This window comes from Silurus meridionalis, chromosome 1 (genome assembly GCF_014805685.1).
Source record: "Silurus meridionalis isolate SWU-2019-XX chromosome 1, ASM1480568v1, whole genome shotgun sequence".
Classification (NCBI taxonomy): Eukaryota; Metazoa; Chordata; class Actinopteri; order Siluriformes; family Siluridae; genus Silurus; species Silurus meridionalis.
The window spans coordinates 8,384,554-8,409,496 of record NC_060884.1 but is presented as its reverse complement, the minus strand read 5'-3'; the positions used below and the strand labels follow the sequence as shown (position 1 = coordinate 8,409,496).

Sequence of the window (24,943 nt, the reverse complement as noted above, 5' to 3'; positions counted from 1 at the left end):
GTAGTGATCTACAATCCTTTCCAAACATATTGAAACAAGAAGTTCAAGAAGAAGAAACAAAATTCTTTTGTTTTTGCTGACTGTGAACGACATTTTTGTTTAAGAAGGACATAACGATAGATCAGAATTTCCTGATATTTACATCTATATGTGTTAAGCAGCTCAAAATGTTGCACCTTTTGCTTGAACCCACACATTTTTGATTAACATTATTTGATTAATCTGATACAAAAAAAACCTAATTCAGGGTATTTATGTATAAACGTGTACTTAAAAAGCCACATGTTGAGTTTAACTATCTTTAATTTAGACATTTTAAAGCTTGTTGAGGAGGGCATGGGGGATTTCTCCTTTGAACAAATTCACTCATGCTGTGTTGTTTCTTTCTGTAAAAAAAAAAAAAAAACAGCGTTTGAGTATGCAATGTAAATCATTTTGTGTAAATCCACATTTTGACAACCATGCTTAAAAAAACTATATAAAATATAATGCGTTTAATATATACAATTGTTTTGACAATCTTTGTTCCAAAAATACACAGATATTTTATGAATTTGTGAAGATATAAGCTAGAATATATAATTAATAAAATTCTGTATAATAAATATATGCATAAATTAAATATACAAACATTAAAAACAAGCATTTGAACGTAGTAAAGCCGCAGTAAATCGGAGAAACAGGCTTGATTAAAAAAAAAAAGGAAAAAATTTGCATTGGTGTACAAATGCAGAATCATTCGCTGAAAACCACAACAGTGACTAAAATGAAATTGTTTACTGCTGCTGTTATTTGCTGCTTTTAGATTTAGTGTTTGTTCTCACTCGTTTAATTGAATCCATCACTATGTTGCAAGCGAGCTGTTTGCTCAAACTGATGTTGGCGAGTCATGACCGAACAGATCCAGTAAGATTGTCCCAAAGATAGTAAACAAACAGTTTACACAATAGCGCTTCATTAAACTATAACATTTTTACATAATGAGGATTAGTAGTTTTTACTTAATGTGCTGTTGTTTCACCTTCATCCGTGACTTTATCCTGCTTTGCATAACTTGCAGGTACAGTTTTCTTTGTTGCGTTTAAAAAAAGATTGTTCCTATTGCCTTGCGTTTAATGCTTCCATGTCTTGTATGACTTGCTGCCAGTTGACCCTGTACTGTCCGCCATTTTCGGCTGTGTTATCTTATGCTAAACCGAAACTTCAGCAGCCCCACAAATCGATAACGGCATTCGTTGACAACACATTTTTATCGATTTTTATTGATTTTATCGATTGGTTGTTGCAGCTCTAAATGTGACTTTAACTTCTCATTTAGTCAACTGAGCAGTTAAGAATTAAGGGTCTTGCTCAAGGGCCCAACAGTGGCTCTTGTTCAATTTGTACTCACAGCCTTCTGATTTGAAGCGCAACATTTTAATCACTGAGCTTCCATTTCTCATTGTTTTCCGAAGCTAGTGTAATGAAAATTGTAAATGATTCAGTGGTGTTTCAGTCACGAACAAATCTGTGTTCTGGTGTATTTATATTGTCCCGTCTGTGTAAACCAATACTTAGTGGCTGTGTAGGAAGATGTCAGTGTCTGGAGCTATTAAAATAACATGCCTCATACTGAGCAAGGCTTGGTGTGGAGTCTGACTGAGACCAGTACTGATTTGGTTTGAATTGGGACATGTGGTACAGCCGAAGTAACTATTTAGTAAACGATAAAATCAAACTGAAACTTCTCAATCCTGAATAAAATTAATGAATAAAAAGTGTTATTCCGGTAGGATATGCGTCTTATTCTTTCAACAGGAAAAGAAGGGATTGAGACACGCTATGTAGAGAAAGTAGGACAATGGAGACGTTTTATATCTGTGAACAAAGGATAATCCAATTTATGGAATGGTTGACGATGACCTTATACTATACACATTGTGTCAACAAACAGTTTTACAGCAGATATTGTTATTTTTCCACTTAAATTTTGCAGTTAAAAATATATAATAGCCATAAAATTGTTATTAAACATTATTTTTCAAATCTTCATACATTACTCACTGATGTTGGCTTAGCTTATATACGCATGTCGAGCATTCACTACACCCACCCTTTTGACAAGAAGAGAAAGGGTAAGAAACTTTTTTTTTTTTTTTTGTGTAGCACTAGCACAAGCTTTGTGTTGTGTTATTCATATCACAATCCATGTCACTGCAAACATGAAAATTAAATGCATTGTTGTGTAATCTCAGAAAATATTTGTTGAAATATACTGTATATTCTTTTCTATAATAGAAACAATGAGTTGTTTCCAGAGCTCACATTCGATTAATCAGATAAAAAAAAATATAGTTAATGAGCTGTTTTGCTTATTATAACTATATAAAAACCTAATTCAGGGTTTATACGGAACAATTACACGAAAAGTTATAGAAATTTGTTTTACCTCACATAGCATTTTCTGAATGGGGCGATTTAATAATGTTTGGCTTCATGATGAAAACTATAAGGGGTGACTTCAGAAAAATCAAGACCAGGGATGTGCAAAATGTACACTGTGCCGTAAAGCGTTCGACATTGGAGACATGGGAGAGGCAGTGCTACATAGCCATGCTAACCAGTCTGCTGCAGCTGCGTGCCCGACAGCTCTTAACCTAATCACCGGCTTTTTCACCCGTGTGACTGATGTAACACCCGCTCCCAGCTACAGTGCTTCCCTTTCATCAGCTATTAAACAAGGGACCATTTCGAGTGCCTTATACAGAAACGAAGCCCTAACTGCAGAGGTACTGTGGGTGCTAAAGGTGGCTAATTTCGCACTATTCTTGTGAAGACACAATCCAGCTTTTTTATATAATGTTCCCAGACAGCAAGATAGCATTTCATACAATGCACGCAAATGCTCATATTTATGTACTTTTGGATCCTTATCTTAATAAATTGTCTTTGGGAGCCGTATCGAAGCAAAGAGTCTGTTTTGTTACCTGATAAAAGATTGAATCACTATTTACAGTCTAAACAGTTAGACATGTATGTCAGGCTATAGGAGGGGTCAGAGGTGAAGACCTACATGAATCGGCTTAGAATGGTTTATGGGCCATTCATCAGCTTAAAACATTGCTGGTAAAAAATAAAAACTTGCTTTTAAAGTTTGGAATCAAGAAATTAAGCATGAATTGGAAAGTATTTTAAATACTCCAGAAGCAAGTGCAGAATGATGATGGGAAGTTGAACACGACTTTCTAGCTTGTATTAGTTGTTCCATGATTGTCCTGCCCCTCTTACAAAGATTTTATGACTGCAACTGGTTGTAACACGCCAATGCGTAAGTAAATTTTGAACATTGATTTTTCTTCTTATTTAAAATTTATTCATAGACATTTCCTAAAACATTAGGCCATCAAAATTTACCACAAAGTCATGGAATTTTATTGGTAAAAATCTGTATGAACCTTGATTTAATGTATAAATGTGTACTTTAAAAAATGCAAAATCCACATATTGAGTTTAACCGTTTTTCATTTTGCCATTTTAAAGCTTATAGTGGCTGCTTGTTGTTCTTGAACAAATTTACTCATTCGAAGTTAAACAGCCCACAAGCTCAGCTTTTCAATAACTTGCAGCTTCCAGTCTTCTTTTTAATATAAAATGCTCCCATGCCTTGGATGATTTAAACGCACACTTGTTCCTGCTGCCGGTTTACCCTGTACTCTCCATTATTTCGCAGGTGGCTGTGTTATCTTGCCATCATGTTAACCCGTAACTTGAGCAGCCCGACTAATCGATAACGGCATTCGTTGACAACAAATTTAACTATCGTTTATTATCAATTTTAACGATTAGTTGTTGCAGCCCTACATTTCACAGAACTACACTTCTAAAGCTGTCATGTTTAAAAGGTTTTATATAAATGCACAAAATGGCATAGATCAGTAGAGCTGTTGGGCTCTATAAATTAAACAGTTCAGTACATGATAACAAGAAATCTAGTCCATTGCAGCAAATTTAACAAAAGAGGGATATATTCAGAGGTGCTAGTCACTTCTCTCAAGTAAACGTGCATCCTGAGCTGAGAGTTTAATATGGGATGTACAGGTAGATTTTGTAAAAAATTATTATATCAAGATTTCAAGACTCTCACATACTACACAGCTCAAAGGTAGTGTAGTAGACATACACTATATGGACAATGTTTGTGAAAATGCAATTCCACATCTGCTGGAATATTACCCTCTTTTTACAGTAAAGCGTGCTTGTGAATGCAGAGGTCTGGGCTGCATTTCAATTCATCTCAAGGGTGATCAGTATTGTTGAGTTCAAATCTCTATAGCAGACCACTCAAGATATTTCACTCAAACCAATGTAAAGAGCTTTGACCAGATTTGGGTTTTAAGTGAAGGGAAAATATATTACCACTACATCCACAGACATCTGATACTATCGTGTATCTCAAAGTTAGAACCTACATATAGCTGAGAAAGTCTAAGTCTAATTCTTTTGTGTATTTCTGAAGAATGCTGCATTGTGTTGCTAATTCTTGCAATTCTTGAGGCAATTTGAGGGGCCAAACAGTATGACATGGCCAGTGGTTCATACATGATGCTTTGTATATTAAATTGTAGCAGCATAATATCTCACAGTGTGACACGATAGAGTTGGCTGATTTTGTGCAGGTGTGTGCAGAAAACAAGAAAGAAAATTCCCACTAAGTAATTTGCCTTAGTTTTGTAACAATGGCAGCGCACAATGCAACATTTATGGCAGCTTTATCTCTGCAAATGTCGACCAATTTTATCTTTCACCCAATCAAGCCTGAGTCAAGAAAAAGAGCTTTAAGAAAGCATGCCCAAAAATCTAGCTTCAACTTCACTCATTCTGCAGTGCACCATCCATGTTCCTGCTTCAGTAGAACGATGTATACCTCTGACATGCACTCCTAAACTCTTAACTAATTTGGCATTCTTCACATAGGTAGTTGTGGGATAATTGTGGTTAGCTTTAAAGCCTTATGGTGATTTAAGTTATGTCACTATATAAAAAGCATTCATGGTAAGATTCAAACTATGGCACTTCACTTTCCCGGTCTGACTGTTTATTTTTTGCAGGTGGCTGAGTGACATAGTAGTAGTAACTTAATGTCTGTTGTTTTCTGGATCTCCCCCAGTCAAGCATTTAGTCAAGCAAAAACAATACATTTAATAGCTATTGGATAAGTTGCTGGTATGCAAATGATTTTTAATGCTGTGTGGGTTTTCTAGTTCATGCTCTGTTTCCATCAGTTTCTGAGGAAATGTTCACTTGGTGCTGGACAGTTGTGTGTGCTCTGAGAAAGCTTTGAGAATGTTCTTAAAATAGTTCAGTTGAAATGAAATAACAAAATACTGTATAACAGATTACGGGATGTAGTTTTTTTTTTGCTGCTGCAGGTATTTTCATTAGCATAAATCTATATATATCTGTTTGCATTTTGCAGGTTATGCAATGGTCACTGCAGCTCAGCCTAAGCTCCAGGTGCTGCAGTCCTCCTCTTTCAGCTTCCGGTTCCATAGTACTGCCCTCGAGGCAGTGATTTCTCTTGCTTCTGCTACATAAGCAGACAAGATTGCAAAGATCTGCCCTGTGCCCAGCATGACCGCCACCACCCGGGGCTCCCCTATGGGGAACAGTGACAACCAGGGACAAAGCCAAGCCCCGGATGGCCAGAGTCAAGCTCCTCTACCCCAGAACCAGGTATGTGTGTATGTATGTATCTGTGTAAAAGTTTTGGTGTGTGTTTTGTGAGACTGTGGCCTATGTTGAAGACCCAGTAAACATATTATTACGTGTAAAATGCTGTGTTAATAAATAATGATGTAATCTGATTGCATTTTGTAGAAGCTTGTACCCAAGTTTAGACCAACCCTCTTTGTATCAGAAGGAGATACAATCTTTTCATGGATACACAGCCAGTGGAAAGTCCCCATACTTTGTACATGCCTATTATAAAAGTTATTTAAAAAGCAGTTCTGATTTTGGATCCCTGGGACTTTACAATAAAAACCAGCCAATGTTCCAACAAATGTGGTGACCCCAAACTTTTCTATTTATATTTATATACAATAGATAATCTGTCTAATGTACTACTAAATTGTTTTAGAAATCTATGAACATCCCAATGTGCTCCTAATATGATAGTAATGCATGCTTATTTATTTGGTTTTTGGATTTACTGTATTACCGTAATTTTCGGACTATAAAGCGCACCCATATATAACCCACTGAATTTTACAAATATTTTTATTTTTAACATAAATAAGCCGCAGGTGTCTACACTAATGTACTTTACACAGGCTTTAACGAAAGACACGTTACACATGGTGTAACGGGTGAAATATGTTGCACTTCCTTTAGGAGCAAAGTGGTATTTTGGGAATAGCCTGGCAGAGCATTTTTCCGGTATTACTGCGTGTGTTCAAGACAAGGATTATGTCCTTATTATTTTCTGATGCTCATTTCTAAGTTTAAAAGCACGAGTTTTGGAAACCTGTCTGTGCTTATATGATTTCTGTTGCAACTGGAGTTAGCGAGCTCTCCCTTAACCCAGACTCAATGCGCTACAACGGCTTGTATCTAACCAGTAGCCTACCAAGAAACTCATTGTTCACTGTCTTCCTCCTTCCTTTTACAACTATTTTTCTCGGGAGTTTATCTTTTGGCATCGTCGTGCGTTAAAAAACCTTTTTCTCGATGCCGTGCAGCTTAGAACACAGGTGAGGTGCGTTTTTTCTTTTCCGTTCGGAAATTTCATTGGTCTAATGTTATGGGGTTCAGTTTTTTGGCTTGAAGTTTGTGAAACCGGGAAAAACCCAGGAAAAATTCATAAATTAGCCGCTTCGTTGTTTAAGCCGCGGGGTTCAAAACGTAGGAAAAAAGTAGCGGCTTCTAGTCTGGAAAATATGGTATTTATTGATGTATGTATTGCTGCCTTATATGCATCTGTGTTTGTGTGTGTTTTTAGACACTTTCTCCCAATTCTTCCAATGAAACATCTCCAGTGAGCCCCCCGGAAGGACAGGCACAGGGGCAAGGTGATGCTCAGCAGGCACAGGAAGAGGAGGAACCGGCATTTCCCCACACAGACCTGGCCAAGCTGGATGATATGATCAACCGGTCTGTAGTCTTCCAATGTAGAGCAAATGTTTGCTAGTTTTACAGTACAAAGACTGAAATAACAAGATTATGGACAAGTCGATAGTAAAAACGAACTTGTAAAAAAAAAAAATAATAATAATAAAAAAAATAATAATAATACAAAGATTCCATCACTTTTTAGATACTATACCAGGGAAGCTTATAGTTTTAGCTAGGTAAAATTGTTGTAGATTGATCACTTATTGGCTGTTTTAAAATGAACTCATCCACACCTGCTTATTCAAGCAGTTAATGAATTCATACACCCAACCTGGTGGTGTAGTGGTGAGGTGAATATTTTTCTCCTTTTGCAAAAAAAAAAAAAAAAAAAAATCAGCTTTGTTGTAGCGTTTGTTACATCCTATCCGAGTATTGTTGCTGACCTCTTACTTCTATATTGGTTACTTCCAGCATGATAATGCTTCATGTCTCAAAGCACAAAGCTTTATTTTGTTCCATGCACGTGACAGTTAGTGCAGTGTGCGTCAGTGGTCTTGTCAGTCACTCCTGGGATGTGGTAGAACAGGTTCAGAGCATGAATGTGCAGTAGACAAATCTGCAGTATTCGTTACAATGTGGTCCAGAATTTCATACACATGTTGAATGCATGCAACAAAGAACTGAGTTTATCCTAAGCGTATAAATATAATTATTCTACCTGCTATTTCTATGGTTCCCTATACCAAGTGGCTGACGAATCCATGTTGCTGCCTTAATTATGAGTTCTTTGACCTATGGCCTATATTTGGCTGCAGTAGAAGCCTGCAGCCACACCAGCCCTTTGAGGACTGGATTTAGATTGACCACTGGTTTATTTAATTGCTTCATCTTTACAAATGTCCATAGTGAAAGGTCTGTTTTCCACTATGATCGATTATTTGTTTATTATGATTAGGTAAGATTTATTAGATTTTTATTATTAGATTGTTTATTTTGGTTTGACCAATTCTAACGATCTTGTTCACCTGCATTGTATGCAGTTGTATACATTTATTATATTATGACATGCACTAAGTATTCATTAATATAATGCAATTAATGTATTATCGTGTATATATAGTTATTTATTATATTCTTTTGTCTTTAATGTTTTAGGCCTCGCTGGGTGGTTCCAGTCTTGCCAAAGGGGGAACTAGAAGTTCTACTTGAAGCTGCTATAGATCTAAGTAAAAAAGGTAAAAAGAAATTCTAGTAATAATAATTTTCAGCTGTTTTATGTTTGTACGTGTGGTTTGCATTCTGAAAGCAATTTGTGCTGTTTTCCTTTTTCCTGAAGGGCTTGATGTGAAGTGCGAGGCATGTCAGAGGTTTTTTCAAGATGGTCTGACGATCTCGTTCACAAAAATTCTGACAGATGAGGCAGTGAGTGGTTGGAAATTTGAAATTCATGTAAGTAGCTGTCAGAGCTATTCATCACACAACTGCTTAAGTTATATATCATGGAATTGTTTACCCTGTGAAACCATCAGCTGCTTTTTTACATGACAAAGTGATATTCTAATAATGTTATCAGAACTCTCTATGATGAGCTTTTGATTGCGCTCCACAGAGATGTATCATCAATAACACACATCGGCTGGTAGAGCTATGTGTAGTCAAGCTGTCTCAGGATTGGTTTCCATTACTTGAGCTTCTAGCCATGGCAACCAACCCCCACTGCAAATTTCACATCTACAACGGAACACGCCCATCTGAGAGTGTACCTGCTGGTCTCCAGCTTGCTGATGATGAGCTCTTTGCACGCCCCCAGACCCACGTTCACCTAAAGTAAGTGCATTTAGTTTCACTTTTCTCAGTCAGTGGCTGCACGGCAGCACTTAGATGTGTCCCAAATGTCAATGGGTAAAGTGATGGATGTAAAAAAAAAATAATAATAATTCTGCATTTCTGGTTTCCTCAACCTTTTTTAATTTTGCTTTTTGTCTTTTTCTCTTTCTTTTCTCTTTTTGCCCAGGGCTGGCTGGTGGACCTTATAAATAAATTCGGCACACTTGGAGGTTTCCAGATCCTGCATGATCGTTTCATGAGCGGCCAGACTCTTAATGTGCAGATTATTGCAGCTCTCATAAAGTGAGATGTTCATCTTCACAGAAAGACGTCTCATATATACGGTCATAGAATGGATTAATAATGTTGTACTTCTTTTTTCTACAGGCCATTTGGTCAGTGCTATGAGTTTTTGACATTGCACACAGTGAAGAGGTTTTTCTTGCCTGTGATCGAAATGGTTCCACAGTTTCTGGAGAATCTGACAGATGAAGAACTTAAGAAGGAAGCTAAGAATGAGGCTAAAAATGACGCTCTTTCTATGATAATCAAATCCTTGAAGAACCTAGTGTCACGATTACCAGGCCAAGAAGAAACCGTCAAGAACTTAGAAATCTTAAGGTTAAAAATGATCCTTAGGTAAGACGACATTTGGCTTGATAATGCCTAATTGATAAAGTTGCTAAAATTAAATAAATAATTTATAAATAAATTAAATAAATAAAAACTAATAAATAATTTTGCCTTTTCAGGTTATTGCAAATTTCCTCTTTTAATGGAAAAATGAATGCACTAAATGAAGTAAACAAGGTGATCTCAAGTGTTTCATATTACACCCATCGCCATGGCAACCCAGAGGAAGAGGAGTGGCTAACTGCTGAGCGGATGGCGGTAAGAGAATATTTCATGATTTTTATGGACAGTGAGTGAAAGCTGTAAATTTCTATAATATTTTCTGCATCTTTCAATATATTGCCAGTGAAAGTTGATGAAGGGTTGTGCTCTGCTTATTTATTTATTTATTTATTTTTTTGTTTATTTATTATTATGCTCGCATCTTTAATCAACTGTATTGATTGCTTGTATTCGATAAAAACGACCTTGTATTATCCCTCAATTTTTCAGGAATGGATTCAGCAGAATAACATTCTGTCTATCGTTCTGAGGGACAGCTTGCACCAGCCTCAGTATGTGGAGAAACTAGAGAAGATATTGCGCTTTGTAATAAAAGAAAAAGCACTTACTTTACAAGACCTGGACAATATCTGGGCTGCACAGGTACTTCAGCTACAATGACTTGAATTAAGCTTAGTAACAGAATAATAGAGTGATAACAATAGCTGTCATTTACCAAGCTGGATACAAGCAGATTTTCTTTTCCTGTAAATCGCTCATAGGGACAATTACACAATACAAATCAGATGTGCTGCGCATGTGCCTGAAATCAGTGTTTCCAAAACTTATGTGTATGTGAATTAAATCTTTAGTGTGGTTTGGCTTATTTAAACATTTACATACAACCTTATTAAAAGATTCATAAATGAGGCCCAAATAGACAGCTTAATATCAGAAGTCTTTTAATTTGAATACCTGTTATTTAAGGCTGGAAAGCATGAGGCCATTGTGAAGAATGTCCATGACCTGTTGGCTAAGTTGGCCTGGGATTTCTCACCAGAGCAGCTTGACTACCTGTTTGACTGCTTCAAGGTAAGAAATGATCAAGTTATAACAATATAAGATCATTGCAGTGTGTAGTCTTTTATAAAACATAGAATGGCTTCTTTGTACAGTGCATTTAGAATGTGTTTAGATCACCTTTAGGTCTCAGCTCTACCATCCACAGAGAGCTACACCCATCTCACACTCTGGCACACCAGTGCAACACTCCTTCACAGGGATTTCCCTTAACACTTGCATTTGCCTCAACTATACAACTGGCCCTGGAAATGTATACTTATGGGCTTGAGCAGATACAAATGTATTGCCAGGAAAGACGAATTGAGCTTTGGAAGACTTGAAACTTAGTTCTCTAGCTGTAGCCATAAGATAGCAACTGATTATCTGGTTTATATGAGGTCTGATGAGAACAAAGTGGAAAGAGGAGACTGATGATTGGCTTTAATTGCAAATAATGAATCACACATTGCTTCATGAAAGACAAAATCTCAGGTCAGTCAGCAGTATTTCATATTTAACGATACTTTTGATATAAAGGGATAATTCCCCGAGTACTTATTGTCTCTATATGAAAGTGTACTTGCACACAAAAAAATGTATAGATGTAATTTTAAATATCAGTGTTGGTAAGGAAGAGGGCAATAGAACCTGTCAGTAGAAAGACCATCTCTGTGACACCACCAATTAGGGCTTTTTGGAAGCAATTCTTTACGACAATCTAAAAGACTTTTGACTCGCACAGAGACACACTTTGAGGAAAAACACTGCTCGAGAGTGCTCAGATCATCCGACTGAGGTGAAGGCTCACTTTTAAAAATTACAATAATAAAAATACACAAGGCATACAGAAGTGAATTCTGCATGAGCCTGTGAACAACTTTTAGTGGACATTGGTTAAATAAGTTTTGAGACCTGAAAGGTTTTGATACAACATAAGAGATTCTGAAAGAACGAATGGAAAAATCTTCCTGAAAATCCAGTTGTAGAATCATACAAATAAAACAATACATTTATATGTATTTACATACATAAAATACTCAAATTGAAGGTTCAACTACAATCTGATTAAGAAAAGTGAATCATTCTGTAAATTTATTAGGTAGGGTTACAGTTTGCGCTGTAAGCAGCAAATCAGGTTCTCTTTGTTTACAGGCAAGCTGGACGAATGCAAGTAAAAAGCAGAGAGAGAAGCTGTTGGAGTTGATCCGCCGGCTGGCAGAGGACGACAAGGATGGTGTGATGGCTCACAAGGTTCTAAACCTGCTGTGGAACCTAGCGCACAGTGACGATGTCCCTGTTGATATTATGGATCAGGCCCTAAGTGCCCACATTAAGATTTTGGACTACAGTTGTTCCCAGGTATCTTCTTAAATAATTAATTACATATACAGTGGAACCCAGATATGTCGAGGGCCTAGGGGATGCCAAAGAGCGTTGAGATAACCGATGATCGAGATAAACGAAAATCAATATGGCGGCAGTATATTAACGTGCTTGAAATTTCTTTATGTACATGATGAGCGTTATTAAATGAAAATGTGCATGCACGTGTTTTTGGAGTTTTTTTTTTTACAAAACAGCGTTGCCACGATTTGATTAATTGGTCATGCGGATTGAGATAACCTGTAATGCGGATAGGGAGGCGGAAGCCGAAGTAAACGCAAACAAAGTTTATTGAGAATACTCAGGAGTTCTGTGAAAGCAGAGACAGTTCGTGTCGAGAATCCACGGATCCGCGCTAGGGAACGGATAAAACGTGGTGCAGACAGCGTGAAAATGGAAAACAGCAGGATCGGGGAAATCCGGGGTGCCGTTGAGAGAATGCGGAGAAGAAGGGTACGTAGCGGGATACGTATACGCGATTACACAGACCGCCATGAACCAGCACATACGATCATGCACAAACAATAACGGACAACGAGTGTGTGGAAGTGAGGGGCTTAAATAGGAGATGGGATGAGTAAGTGTATGAGAGTCAGGTGTGTGTGATCAGCATGACTGCGACGAGCTCCGTGTGGGTGGGGCACGCACGGGAGAAGAAGCAGGGTGCTTCGGGGAATGCCGCCGCCTAAGGGGGCGTGGCAGGGGGATTCCTGACATAACCGACGTTAAGTGGTAAATTTGCCCCCTTGTGCTCGAGATATTAGGGTTCGGCGGCATAAAAAAATCGACATAACCGATTAAAAAATGCTTAGACAAAGCGAGAATTTGGCGGTTCCACTTCAAAAACGTCGACTTAATAGGGTTGTCGAGTTAACCGAGGTCGAGATAAGTGGGTTCGACTGTAAATCTTAATACTATAAATTATTAATGTTAATTATTTCTGTTTGTCACTCAATTAATAAAACACTGAGATATTGCCAAAGACAGCTTTAAATATTTTCTTTCCGTTTGTTCATGTTGTTCTATTTCACATTCTTGCAGGATCGGGACACGCAGAAGATTCAGTGGATAGACCGTTTTATCGAAGAACTGCGAACCAATGATAAGTGGGTGATCCCAGCTTTAAAACAGATCAGAGAGATCTGCAGTCTGTTTGGAGAGGCCCCTCAAAATCTCAGGTCAGTCAGCAGTATTTCATATTTAACGATACTTTTGAGATAAAGGGATAATTCCCCAAAAGTACTTACTGTCTCTATATGTTAAACTGTGCATATTGGTTGTAAAAGGTGCACACGCTTCATTGGGTAGACTTACAAGGTAGGATAATCGTCATTAAATGTAAAAAATACGTTTGCATGAAACGGTTTTTTTTTATTATTTAATTCAATTCAATTCATTTTTATTTGTATAGCGCTTTTAACAATGAACATTGTCTCAAAGCAGCTTTACACAGATAATGTGGTGATTAAATGTAAATATGTTCTTTGTAAGTATGTTTGTCCCTGATGAGCAACTGTGGCAAGGAAAAACTCCCCGAGATGGCATAAGGAAGAAACCTTGAGAGGAACCAGTAAATAGAGAGAGAGAGAGAGAGAGAGAGAGAGAGAGGGTGATGGGAAGAGAAGGATATGGATTATTAAGTGTCTCTATTGGTGTATGAAAGTTAATGTCACTGTGCAGTTTGGACTCCGGCAAGTCTTGCTATGGCAGCATAACTAAAAGGGAGAACCAAAAGGTAACACAGACATGAGGGATCTCTGGGATAAGAGACGACCCACCACACCACCGTCAACAAACCCGAGTGAACGTGTGAATGTGAGGGGACGACAGCATACAAATATACCAGTTCACCAAACACTCTATATCCATGTTCCCTCCAGATCTGAGCATTTACCTAAGAAAACCTAATGATAAAAGGCTTGACTAAGTAAATAAGTTTTCAACCTCGACTTAAACACTAAGACTGTGTCCGAGTCCCGAACACTGGTTGGAAGGCTGTTCCATAACTGTGGGGCTTTATAAGAGAAAGATCTGCCCCCTGCTGTAGTCTTCATTATTTGAGGAACCAACAGATAGCCAGCACCTTTTGATCTAAGTAGGCGTGGAGGATCATACTGGTACAGAAGTTCACTCAGATACTGAGGTGCGAGACCGTTAAGTGCTTTATACCTCAGTAGTAATATTTTATAATCAATGCGAGATTTGATTGGGAGCCAGTGTAGACTGATTAAAACGGGGTGATGTGGTCGTATTTCCTAGATCTAGTGAGGACTCTTGCTGCTGCATTCTGAACTAACTGAAGCTTATTTTATATATATATACACAGAATTAAGAGCACTCTATGAATTAGAATACATTTTACATGAAGTCAGTTTTCTTAATAGGACTTGAAATAACAGCAGAGTGCACACCTCCTGGAAACCATGAAATTTTATGTATGATTCCAGTCATGGAAAATGCATAAAAAAAAACAGAAGAAAATGTAAAATGTTCTGGAAAGTCCTGCTGCTCTGGAATGTTTGGTGGCTTTTAGATGGTTAACAAAAAATGCCTTTAGTACTATTTTTACCAGTTTGACTAAAGTACAGACTGTCCTGATCTCACCTCACGATTATGGTTGTCATAGTTGAGTGGCAACAATGATCATGCTTTGAGCATGTCTAATAATTAGACATGAATTCTATATCTCTATTAAAGTTCTGACATTAATCTATGCTCATCTTTCATTAACAAAAAAAAAACAGAATGACTGATTTAAAAAAGGTATTTTAGAGAGATTCCGAATGATATTCTGCATATTCCTCGTCGTAACAGAGTATCTAGTGGATATCTATCTTTAATAAACAGAAATCATGTCAAACATGACATTTAAGATTCGACCTTTGTCTTTATCTATGACTTTAACCTTGGTTAATTAAGTATTAAGTAAATTCAGAAACTGCTAATCTGTTATTTTCCCATACTATTGTCTCGAGGGTTTAAATGTTAACTGTAGTGCTTGTCCTGTACCTGCAATGTTTTTGTGCATTAGTGCTGCTGCCAAATGATTAGCTGATATTGGATAAAAGTGGATGTAATTATATAATACTAAAAGGGATGACAAGAGACAACGAATGATCCATCTAAAGCTGTAGACATTTAAATGATGCAACTTAATAGTCATCAAAATAGTTGGGAATGGCCTATGATTTTTGATATGTCCCTTAAAGTGATTTCTTTAAATTCATGGGAACATTGATTACAAAGTTTCATTTGAATTTCGTGTCACTTCTGTTTGCTCTGCTTTTATAGAGTAATTTTCACAGTGTATGCGTATGTTTGTGTTCACCCTGACAGCCAGACGCAGAGGAGTCCTCACGTATTCTACCGACATGACCTGATCAACCAGCTGCAGCACAACCATGCACTAGTCACACTAGTTGCAGAGAACCTGTCTGCCTACATGGAGAATATGCGACAATTCTCTAAAGGCATGTTTAAGTGACTGCAAAAATGTGTGCTTTTAAAAAGGTTTTGTTTAGTATTTTTTTATATTCAGTGCTGTTTACGTTCAGTTTGAGTGAGTCTAACTTCCATGATACTGTTTGTTGTTTACAGAGCATGTAGGTTTTGACCCTCAGACAGTTCGCGTGGGCAGTCGCTACAGCCATGTGCAAGAAGTTCAGGAGAGACTCAACTTCTTGAGGTCAGAACTGACCTCATTCAAATCTCTTCAAACCCTAATTAACCCAATAAATTTATTCAGGTCAAAACGTATGTACAAAAGGCAGTTTAAACAAGTTACAAAAACTACCATCCCAGTTCCAAAAATGTTTACTAAACCCATATTATATTCACAATGGAACATTAAAAACATATCAATTGTTTAAAGGGGGATACACTGTTGGTGTTCTTGCCATGAAGCATTAAATAAAAGGACATGATATGATATGATATATGATATGATATGATATGATATGATACACTGTCGGTGTACAGCTGGAGGAACATTTTGCAACTAATTAGTTTAATTGGCAACAGGTGCATAACATGATTGAGTATAAAAAGAGACAGAACATTAAAGAGACAGAGTCTCTCAGAAGTAAAGATGGGCAAAGGTGCATCAATCTGCAAATTAATTTTACAAATTGTAGAACAATTCAGAAATGGGCAGCTTGCACATCTGGAAAGGCACCATTAATGTTAAAAGGTATATACAGGTTTTGAAGCAACATATTCTTCCATCCAGACTATATGTTTTTCAGAGAGGGTCTTGCAGATTTCAGCAAGCACTGCTACATCACATGCTGTATTTATTACAAAGCATGACTTCATAGTAGAGGAGTCTGGGTTTTGGGCCTGCCTACAGTCCAGGCATTTTCGTCCCCCTTCTTTCATTTTGGTAATAACTTTACAGTATTTGGCAGACGTTCTTATCCAAAGTCACTTACATTTATCTCAATCATACAACTGAGCTGCTATCGGGTTAAGGGCCTTACTCTGAGGCAAAGGAGTGGCAGCTTGGTGTGGCTTGTATTTGAACTCTTAATCTTTCAAACAGTGTCCTTAACCACTATGCTACCACCTCCCTGCTGTCTAAGAAAGCTTGTCACTAGATTTAGCAGTGTGGGTACTTGTGTACATTTAGCCACAAGAGCATTAATAATGTCAGTTTTTAATGTTGGGACACCAGGTCTGGGGTGTAGTCTTAGTTCTTTAATTCTAAACGTATGCTTTGGGGGAGAGGACAGGGTTCTGTGCACTTAAGTTCTTCTTTACCAGCCTTGGCAAACTGCAGCTCTCTGTGCACAAGAACATTGGCATGCTGGACCAGGTTTGGGACTCTTATTTCCAGTGATGGAAAAGTATATACAGAGACATACTATAGAACTGTGTGCTTCCAGATTTGTGGACAACATTTTACAGAAGGCCCATACAAAGGTGTGGTGATCAGGTGTCCATGTAGCCAGTAAAGCCTTGCTATTTTATATTGTACTTCTTTATAGCGCTACTGGTTAGAAAACTAGACTTTGTATGTACATTGTTTTTCTGGACTGCAGTTTGAATTTTATTGCTATGTGTGGCTTGTAGTTTGCACATTACATTTTTTTTTTTTTTATCAATGTTACAGTGCATTTAATGGATTATTTTCTGGTACATACCCCTCAGACTTATACAGGGTGGTGCAAATAGAACACGTTTTCAAATAAGTGTGACGTTGATTTTCTATATAAAAAATTGTATTAACACGAAAACAATCCTTATTAAATGCAGTTCAATGGGTATACATTGATTATTTAATTACAGAAGATTATATTGGAAAGATGACGTACTTCTTGCGGTGCACATAACCGGAGCCTCTCCTCAAAGTTCTGCATCGCACCAACATTTCTTCTGCCACAGTTGCAGTTTTTTCTTTCAGCTTGTCTACTGTACGAGGTTTTCGAATGTAGACTTTCGATTTGAAGTAACCCCAAAGTAAAAAATTGCAGACAGACTGGTGGGCATGGGAGCTAAGGGACATTGGCAAAATGTTGGACAGTAACAACGGAATTTATATTTTTAAAATAATACTACAATTACAATACTACTTACAGGAAGGTGGTCAGCTTCCTTCCCCTTCCCAACTACTTACCCAGTTCTTTTTTGCATAATCCTGTACCTGATTTTTTATTTCTTTTTTCCTGTGGTTGAAATAATGTATCAGGATGCTGCAGTATGTGCCTCCATTTGTAATAGGACAGCAAGTGGATGAAGTTTCTCTTACCCCTTGCTGTGTAGATTCCTGTTGAAGGATGGGCAGTTATGGTTGTGTGCACCTCAAGCGAAGCAGATTTGGAAGTGCCTGGCAGAGAATGCAGTGTTCCTCTGTGACCGTGAGGCTTGTTTCAAATGGTACTCCAAACTCATGGGTGACGAGCCCGACCTTGACCCAGACATCAACAGGGACTTCTTTGAGAACAATGTGCTGCAGCTGGACCCCTCACTACTGACAGAAAATGGGATGAAGTGCTTTGAGCGTTTCTTTAAGGCGGTGAATTGCAGGGAAGGCAAGCTAGTAGCCAAACGCAGGGCATACATGATGGACGATTTGGAACTTATTGGCCTTGACTACCTCTGGAGGGTAAAGTTGAACATTTAATTTTTTTTTTGCAAATTTCATGTAGGTCTTTACTTGTCATTAACATTGTTTGAAAAACATTGTTTGCCATCTATAATTTTCAACTCCACCTTTGGTAAGAAGTAATTAGTTATGTGTTCCACAGGTTGTGATTCAAGGAAGCGATGATATTGCCAGTCGGGCAATAGATCTGCTAAAAGAGATTTACACAAACCTTGGACCAAAATTACAAGTTAATCAGGTAAAATTCAAACCTTTTCCAGTCTGCATAAAATGCTGAAATGATAAATAAATATGGCATTGTGTGACTTACAGGTAGAGATTCATGAAGACTTTATACAGTCGTGTTTTGACCGCCTGAAGGCCTCATACGACACACTTTGTGTATTGGATGGAGACAAGGACAGCATAAATTGTGCTCGACAGGAGGCCATTCGTATGGTCAGAGTGTTGACTGTGCTTAAAGAGTATATTAACGAGTGTGACAGTGACTACCATGAGGAGAGAACCATTCTTCCCATGTCTCGGTCAGCTATGTTTACGTCTCATTCTTCCACCTTCCATGTTTGTGCTTTAAAACTGTAAACAAGGCCTAAAATTTCATAAACATTTTATAGCGTGTTTGAACATGCGGGTTGTAATATTTTAATTCGTCTTTGGTTGCTGCCTTTCAGAGCATTTCGTGGAAAGCACATTACCCTAGTGGTGCGGTTTCCTAACCAAGGTCGGCAGGTGGATGACCTGGATATTTGGTCTCATACTAACGACACCATTGGCTCAGTACGCCGCTGTATCTTGAATCGCATCAAAGCCAATAGTACACATACCAAAATTGAGCTTTTCATTGGAGGAGAGATTGTGGATCCAGCTGATGACCGCAAGTTAATAGGACAACTCAATCTTAAAGACAAAACTGTGAGCACAATATTTTATGGATTAGGGGGGAAGGTTATATAAAATTATCAAAATGCTACAAGCATTTGGAATATGTATATCAAAAGGGCTTGCAATAAATTCATTATTTTGATACCTTTGATAAACAAATTATATTTATTTGTGCGAAACAAATAGCAGAGAATAGAATGGACATGCCTCTGTTGTACTTTGAGGTGTGTATGGCGGCAAACTTGTACCAAAATTTCAGACATGCCATTTAAGCTTGTGTGGTAAAATATATATGTTTAAATGGAAAGTAGAGAAGTCACACACTCAACCTAAATAACTTCAAGCTCTGGTACATGAGGAAAATGCTCTGTATGCTCAATTAAAGCTCTGTATGCACAAGCAAAATGATCCCCCGTTCATATGAGCTACTTTTACTGCTTCTGTTCACTTGAATGCCATTTCTATTTGCCAGCAGTGGATGAACTCAAATGGCTTAGGAGTAAACTGAAATATCATTGGCTAATTTGTATAACACAATGTACATTGTCCCAAAGTATAGATAAATAGTTTGTAAAATTATAATTTATATATTAGTGTCTGTAAGTTGATCACTATGAGTTTATCCCTAATGAGCAAGCCCGTGGTAACAGTCTCAAGGTAACAAATTTGGGAAAAAATTGGTTCTGATTCGCTGCCTGCCACATTGACTAACTTTTTTATAAATAGGTGTGTATCTATAATATCATGCAGCCCTAATATGGATACTAGCAAAATAATTTTTATCTTGTTTAAAAGTGGTTAATTTTATTATTATTTGCTGTTTCCTTCTCTTTAGCTGATCACTGCTAAGTTGACACAAGTCAGCGCCCACATGCCCTCCAGTCCCGATAGCTCCTCAGACTCGTCCACGGGCTCACCTGGGAACCATGGAAACCACTACAGTGATGGGCCCAACCCAGAGGTGGAGAGCTGCCTGCCAGGCGTGGTGAGCCACCATCTTGGTTTTGCTACTCCTTAAGCTCTTTCGTTCTTGTTTTCAGAACTTACTACACCGATCAGATCGTGTACAGTAATTTGAGTAGTTTGAAGCTTTTATTAACTCAATTGGACAAAAAAAGTGCAGAACTTGTTTCTGGTGTCTCGGAGGAAGCACCCACTTTGGTTTGTTGCAGTTTTTTGGAATAGGTTTCTGGTGAGTAGGCATGGCAGGTGAAAAAGTTGGAGGGAAAAAAAAGTGTAGTAATGTGTTTGTTTTTTCTTCCCAGATCATGTCGCAGCATCTGCGGTATATCTCATTCCTTTGGCAAGTTGCTGATTTGGGCTGCACTTTAAACATGCCTTTGCTGCGGGACGGAGCCAGGGTTCTAATGAAGCTCATACCTCCAGGTTTCTTTTCAATACAGCAATGACTACAATAAGTAATGATTGTGGAGCTGGTTTTGAAAATTGAAATTTGTGTGTCTTTAGACAGCACTACAGTGGAGAACCTGCGTGCAATCTGTCTGGATCATGCTAAGCTGGGAGAGAATAGTCTCAGTCCCACTTTAGATTCTCGCTTCTTCGGCCCCTCACCCTCACAAGTTCTCTATCTCACTGAGGTATGCATGCAATGGAACTGAAACAAAAAAACAAAAATAACTGTGTGGAAATGTAGGAAATGAGAGCGGCTTTTAGAGATTGCTGATAGTGAATAAGTTTCCAAGAAACGTTAAAGGGTGAAAAAAAATCGATTGAAACAGTCAGTTCATGGTTGCATTTCAAACTACACATTTTCATACTAATTAGAATGTCAGATACAAACGCCTTTCCACATAATTAGTAAAAAAAGTTTTTCAATATAGCAGTGTCTTAAAATAATAACAGAAAAATCTCAATAACTGATCTGTGCAACCCTAACAAGACTTTTCAATTGCTAGGTTGTTTATGCCCTTCTTATGCCAGCCAGTGGCACTCTGGGTGAAGATGCCAGTGATTTCCAGTACAACTTTCTTAAAAGTGGTGGTCTCCCATTGGTACTGGGCATGCTCACCAGGAACAACTTTCTGCCCAACACAGACATGGAGACACGTCGTGGGGCCTACTTAAATGCTCTGAAAATTGGAAAGCTCTTGCTCACTGCCATAGGTTTCGGGCATGTTAAAGCAGTGGCAGAGGCTTGTCAGCCTGTGGTGGAGGGCACCAACCCTACATCACCAGTAAGAAATATCAAGCACAGGATCAGCCATTGTGCATTCCTGGTGCATATTTTTCTTATTTAAACATTTGTGCATATAATTAAGTATTTATTTGTCACCTAGATAAATCAGGCAACCCATGACCAAGCTCTGGTGCTTCAGAATGCTCTCCAGAACATCCCTAACCCTGCCTCAGAATGCATGTTGCGCAACGTGGCCATCCGACTGGCTCAGCAGATCTTTGACGAGGTACTAAGCATTAACATACATCAAAACCCCTGACAAGCCCAGATGCACAAATATTTCTTACTTTAATTAAATTTAACACAAAATCAACCACCTTTAACTGATTTCAACATTTTTCACCATTCTCAGAACTTCTTTCAGGCATCAAAGTACATCCCAGATATCAGTGTGATACGAGCAGTGCAGAAAATTGTGTGGGCTTCAGGCTGTGGGAGCATCCAGCTAGTCTTCAGCTCCAGTGAGGAGATTAGTAAGATATATGAGAAGGTAAAAGTCTCCAAAGATTGACTTTCTTCCTATTTTGTTCTGTAGGTTTCATAATTTGAATAGCTGTTGTTTTGTTCATGTGCTCACAGCAGGAGTGTTCAATTTGCTTGCTATATCTAATAGCTGTAGCAGTCAGTCATGCACTAACCAGTAGTGATTTACAGACTAATGCTGGTAATGAGCCAGATATGGAGGACGAGCAGGTGTGCTGTGAGGCTCTGGAGACCATGACACTCTGTTTCGCTCTCATGCCAACGGCCCTGGATACACTCAGCAAAGAGAAGGCTTGGCAGACCTTCATCATCGACTTGCTCTTGCACTGCCAGAGCAAGTTAGTACCACACACACACACACACACACACACACACACACACACACATACACAGACGCATAGATTTTCTTCCATGTTCTCTCATTTTCTGACTAATTTCATAATTGCATAATAAGCTCTTGAATGTTGGTTTCAAAATGCAGCATTTTGAGCAGCACTTGTATCCTGCACATTTGACAATTCCTACCATTTGATAGAAATTACAAAACTTAATTTATCATTGTGTACATTTATTATCTTCAGAAGCTTTTTTTTTAAAAACCGTGCTGTATGCTGTTATTTACGCAGGTCAGTGCGTCAGATGGCACAGGAGCAGTTTTTCCTCATGGCCACCAGATGTTGTATGGGGCACCGGCCCCTCCTTTTCTTCATTACACTTCTCTTCACTGTTTTAGGAGTGAGTGTGAAATATAATTAGGAAAAAAAAAGGTCATGTGTAGTTACTGTTTCCTAAATGATTTTTTCATGGTTAATTGTTTTCTCAACTATTTGGTCACTAATTCACACCTACCAGGTGAAGGCTAACACACACTTCCAAGAACAGCAACAGAATAACGCAACACATTTGGAGGAATGCACTCTGTTTTGCTTAGCATATGAGTTTACAAACCTTCTAAATGTGTAGTCTAGCTGAGATTGACAGAGTAGAGATACTATGCCATCCCTCCCAGCCAGAGTGCAGTCAATGTTGCTGTCTTGGCTTCTGGTCACTGATGGCGATGAAATCATCGCTATTTAAATTTGCGAATAATGCTTCTGTTGCATCACAGAGGTTGTGTAAAAGTTTATTTTGTTGATGTTCTTTTTAATATTAGGAGTCCAAACATTGGACTATTCTTTTTCTACTGGATTATTCTTATTCTAGTATTATTATTTCAGCCTTAAAATGAATGCAGACCAAACATAAAGGCATGAAACTTCTCATGATCAGATGATCATATCTCATATTTTAAAAAGAAAAAAATTTTCCACTGATCCCTTTGGTTCTCTTTTAAGAACAATGTAACTCCATGCACATTGTTGTCTGTGTACCAAGTGAAATTTCATTTAGGTTCTTGTTGCTTGGGGTTAAGGATATTATAGCCTCTCTTTTCATGTTTATTTGTTTACTGTTTTTTTATTAAAAAAAACAACATTTATTTTGCAAATTTGCTCATTTTGCAGACTAGTCATAGGATTCTTAATTAAAATTTGATATAGTATAATATTAGGCAATATATTGAAGAAAAAGTGTTCTACAGTTATTTTGTATTTATTGTTCTGCACTGATGAATGTCTATGCTTTCCTACTCTTTTGTACATTTTGTTTGCCTTCAGAGCACTGCAAAGGAAAGAGCAAAGCATGCTGGTGATTACTTCACCCTCTTGAGGCACTTACTTAACTATGCATACAACAGCAACATAAACCTCCCTAATGCAGAAGTCTTGCTAAACAATGAAATTGATTGGTTAAAAAGAATCAAGGTCAGTTTTTTTTATTATTTATTGCTCATACCCTGAACACCCATCATAGGGGCCATTTCTGTGCATCATCCTTATCAGTTATTGCGTTCAGTTTGATTAAATATAATGTTTATACCTTCACTAGGATGAAGTAAAGGGAACAGGGGAGACTGGGGTGGAAGAAACCATTCTTGAAGGTCACCTGGGCATTACCAAGGAACTTTTAGCATTCCAGACCCCTGAGAAAAAATTCTATATTGGATGTGAAAAGGGTGGGGCCAACCTTATCAAGGTAAGCATGATAATAATACTGTAGTATTACATGTTCTGCCAATGCCAAATCAATGTTTTGTTATAAATACGTATATTGAGACTTTCCTTTGGAGTTGTCTGTTTGTCTCTGTGTCCTTCTTCTACATCCACTTAAGAGTCTTGTTAACATGACATCTTTAGAAGAGTTTTGGAATGTATGTAATAATTGTCATTATAACCAGCAGATTAGATTTTTGAAATTGATTCAAATAGGGCCAAGCTTACAACACACTCAGGGCATGAACATTTTCATACATATGTCATATGTCAGAGTTGTTAATGTTACTTACATGGTCAAGAACCCGAGGCCCATTTAATGTTTACAATTTTCCAAATTTGTGCAATATCTAAAAAAAAAAAAAAAAAAAGTGGTTGATTATTTAGTTAAGTGGTTAATTATAGGATTGTGTGGAACCCCTGGATAAACTGAATTTGGTATCGGTCAACACATGGTTGCGATACCGTATATTTTTAGGGTATGGGAAGGACTAGACTAAAAGGCATTGCTATTAATTGTGTTGGAAACAAGTACTCATAATTCTCATAGTTGTAATAATAATTATGATTATAATGATGTACACTTCAATAGTTAAAGACTATTAAACAGGATTTATATATATATATATATATATATATATATATATATATATATATATATATATATATATATATATAGTTTATGTTACAGTTTATGTGATCATTTTAGAATTCTTTAATATTAAAGCTCTATCTTCTCTTGCATTCAAATTGAATATATATTCTAATGGATATTTTCCCTGTTTCACTTTTTTCCACATTTACAGGAGCTTATAGATGATTTCATCTTCCCAGCCTCTAACGTGTTTCTGCAATATGTCAAGACTGGAGAGTTCCCTGCTGAGCAGGCGATCCCAGTATGCAGCACTCCTGCCTCCATTAATGCTGGCTTTGAACTACTTGTGGCCCTTGCTGTGGGATGTGTACGCAATCTTAAACAGATTGTTGACACTCTCACAGAAATGTATTACCAAGGCACGTAAGACTAAAGAATTTCTAGTATGAATTGTGGAATGATTAGCTGTTGGGAAAATTCAAGCTTAATTCAGTATTTAGCATGTATTAGCCTACGCTTCAATTTAGACAACAAGTGATTAAAGTTTGAGTACATATTGATTAGGTATAATATTTTACTTTTAGTCAATTTTAAAACTTAATATTGATCTGTTG

General features: G+C 37.6%; 1 protein-coding gene across 1 annotated transcript in view; it reads left to right on the top strand.

The window, feature by feature from the left end:
* The window catches only part of LOC124385972 (probable ubiquitin carboxyl-terminal hydrolase FAF-X), a 41,632-nt gene that overhangs the window by 6,975 nt on the left and 9,714 nt on the right, over positions 1–24,943 (top strand). The window contains 30 exon segments of the mRNA XM_046849521.1: positions 5,456–5,712; positions 6,980–7,131; positions 8,248–8,327; positions 8,429–8,541; positions 8,702–8,894; positions 8,897–8,919; positions 9,107–9,222; positions 9,307–9,558; positions 9,672–9,810; positions 10,045–10,197; positions 10,522–10,626; positions 11,749–11,955; positions 13,021–13,157; positions 15,316–15,449; positions 15,577–15,664; positions 17,740–18,082; positions 18,225–18,320; positions 18,395–18,606; positions 18,754–18,994; positions 19,800–19,949; positions 20,230–20,350; positions 20,432–20,562; positions 20,881–21,159; positions 21,262–21,387; positions 21,526–21,651; positions 21,816–21,982; positions 22,271–22,379; positions 23,300–23,446; positions 23,571–23,717; positions 24,541–24,748. Of these exon segments, the coding sequence (XP_046705477.1) occupies positions 5,611–5,712; positions 6,980–7,131; positions 8,248–8,327; positions 8,429–8,541; positions 8,702–8,894; positions 8,897–8,919; positions 9,107–9,222; positions 9,307–9,558; positions 9,672–9,810; positions 10,045–10,197; positions 10,522–10,626; positions 11,749–11,955; positions 13,021–13,157; positions 15,316–15,449; positions 15,577–15,664; positions 17,740–18,082; positions 18,225–18,320; positions 18,395–18,606; positions 18,754–18,994; positions 19,800–19,949; positions 20,230–20,350; positions 20,432–20,562; positions 20,881–21,159; positions 21,262–21,387; positions 21,526–21,651; positions 21,816–21,982; positions 22,271–22,379; positions 23,300–23,446; positions 23,571–23,717; positions 24,541–24,748 (4,597 nt within the window). The 5' untranslated portion in view covers positions 5,456–5,610.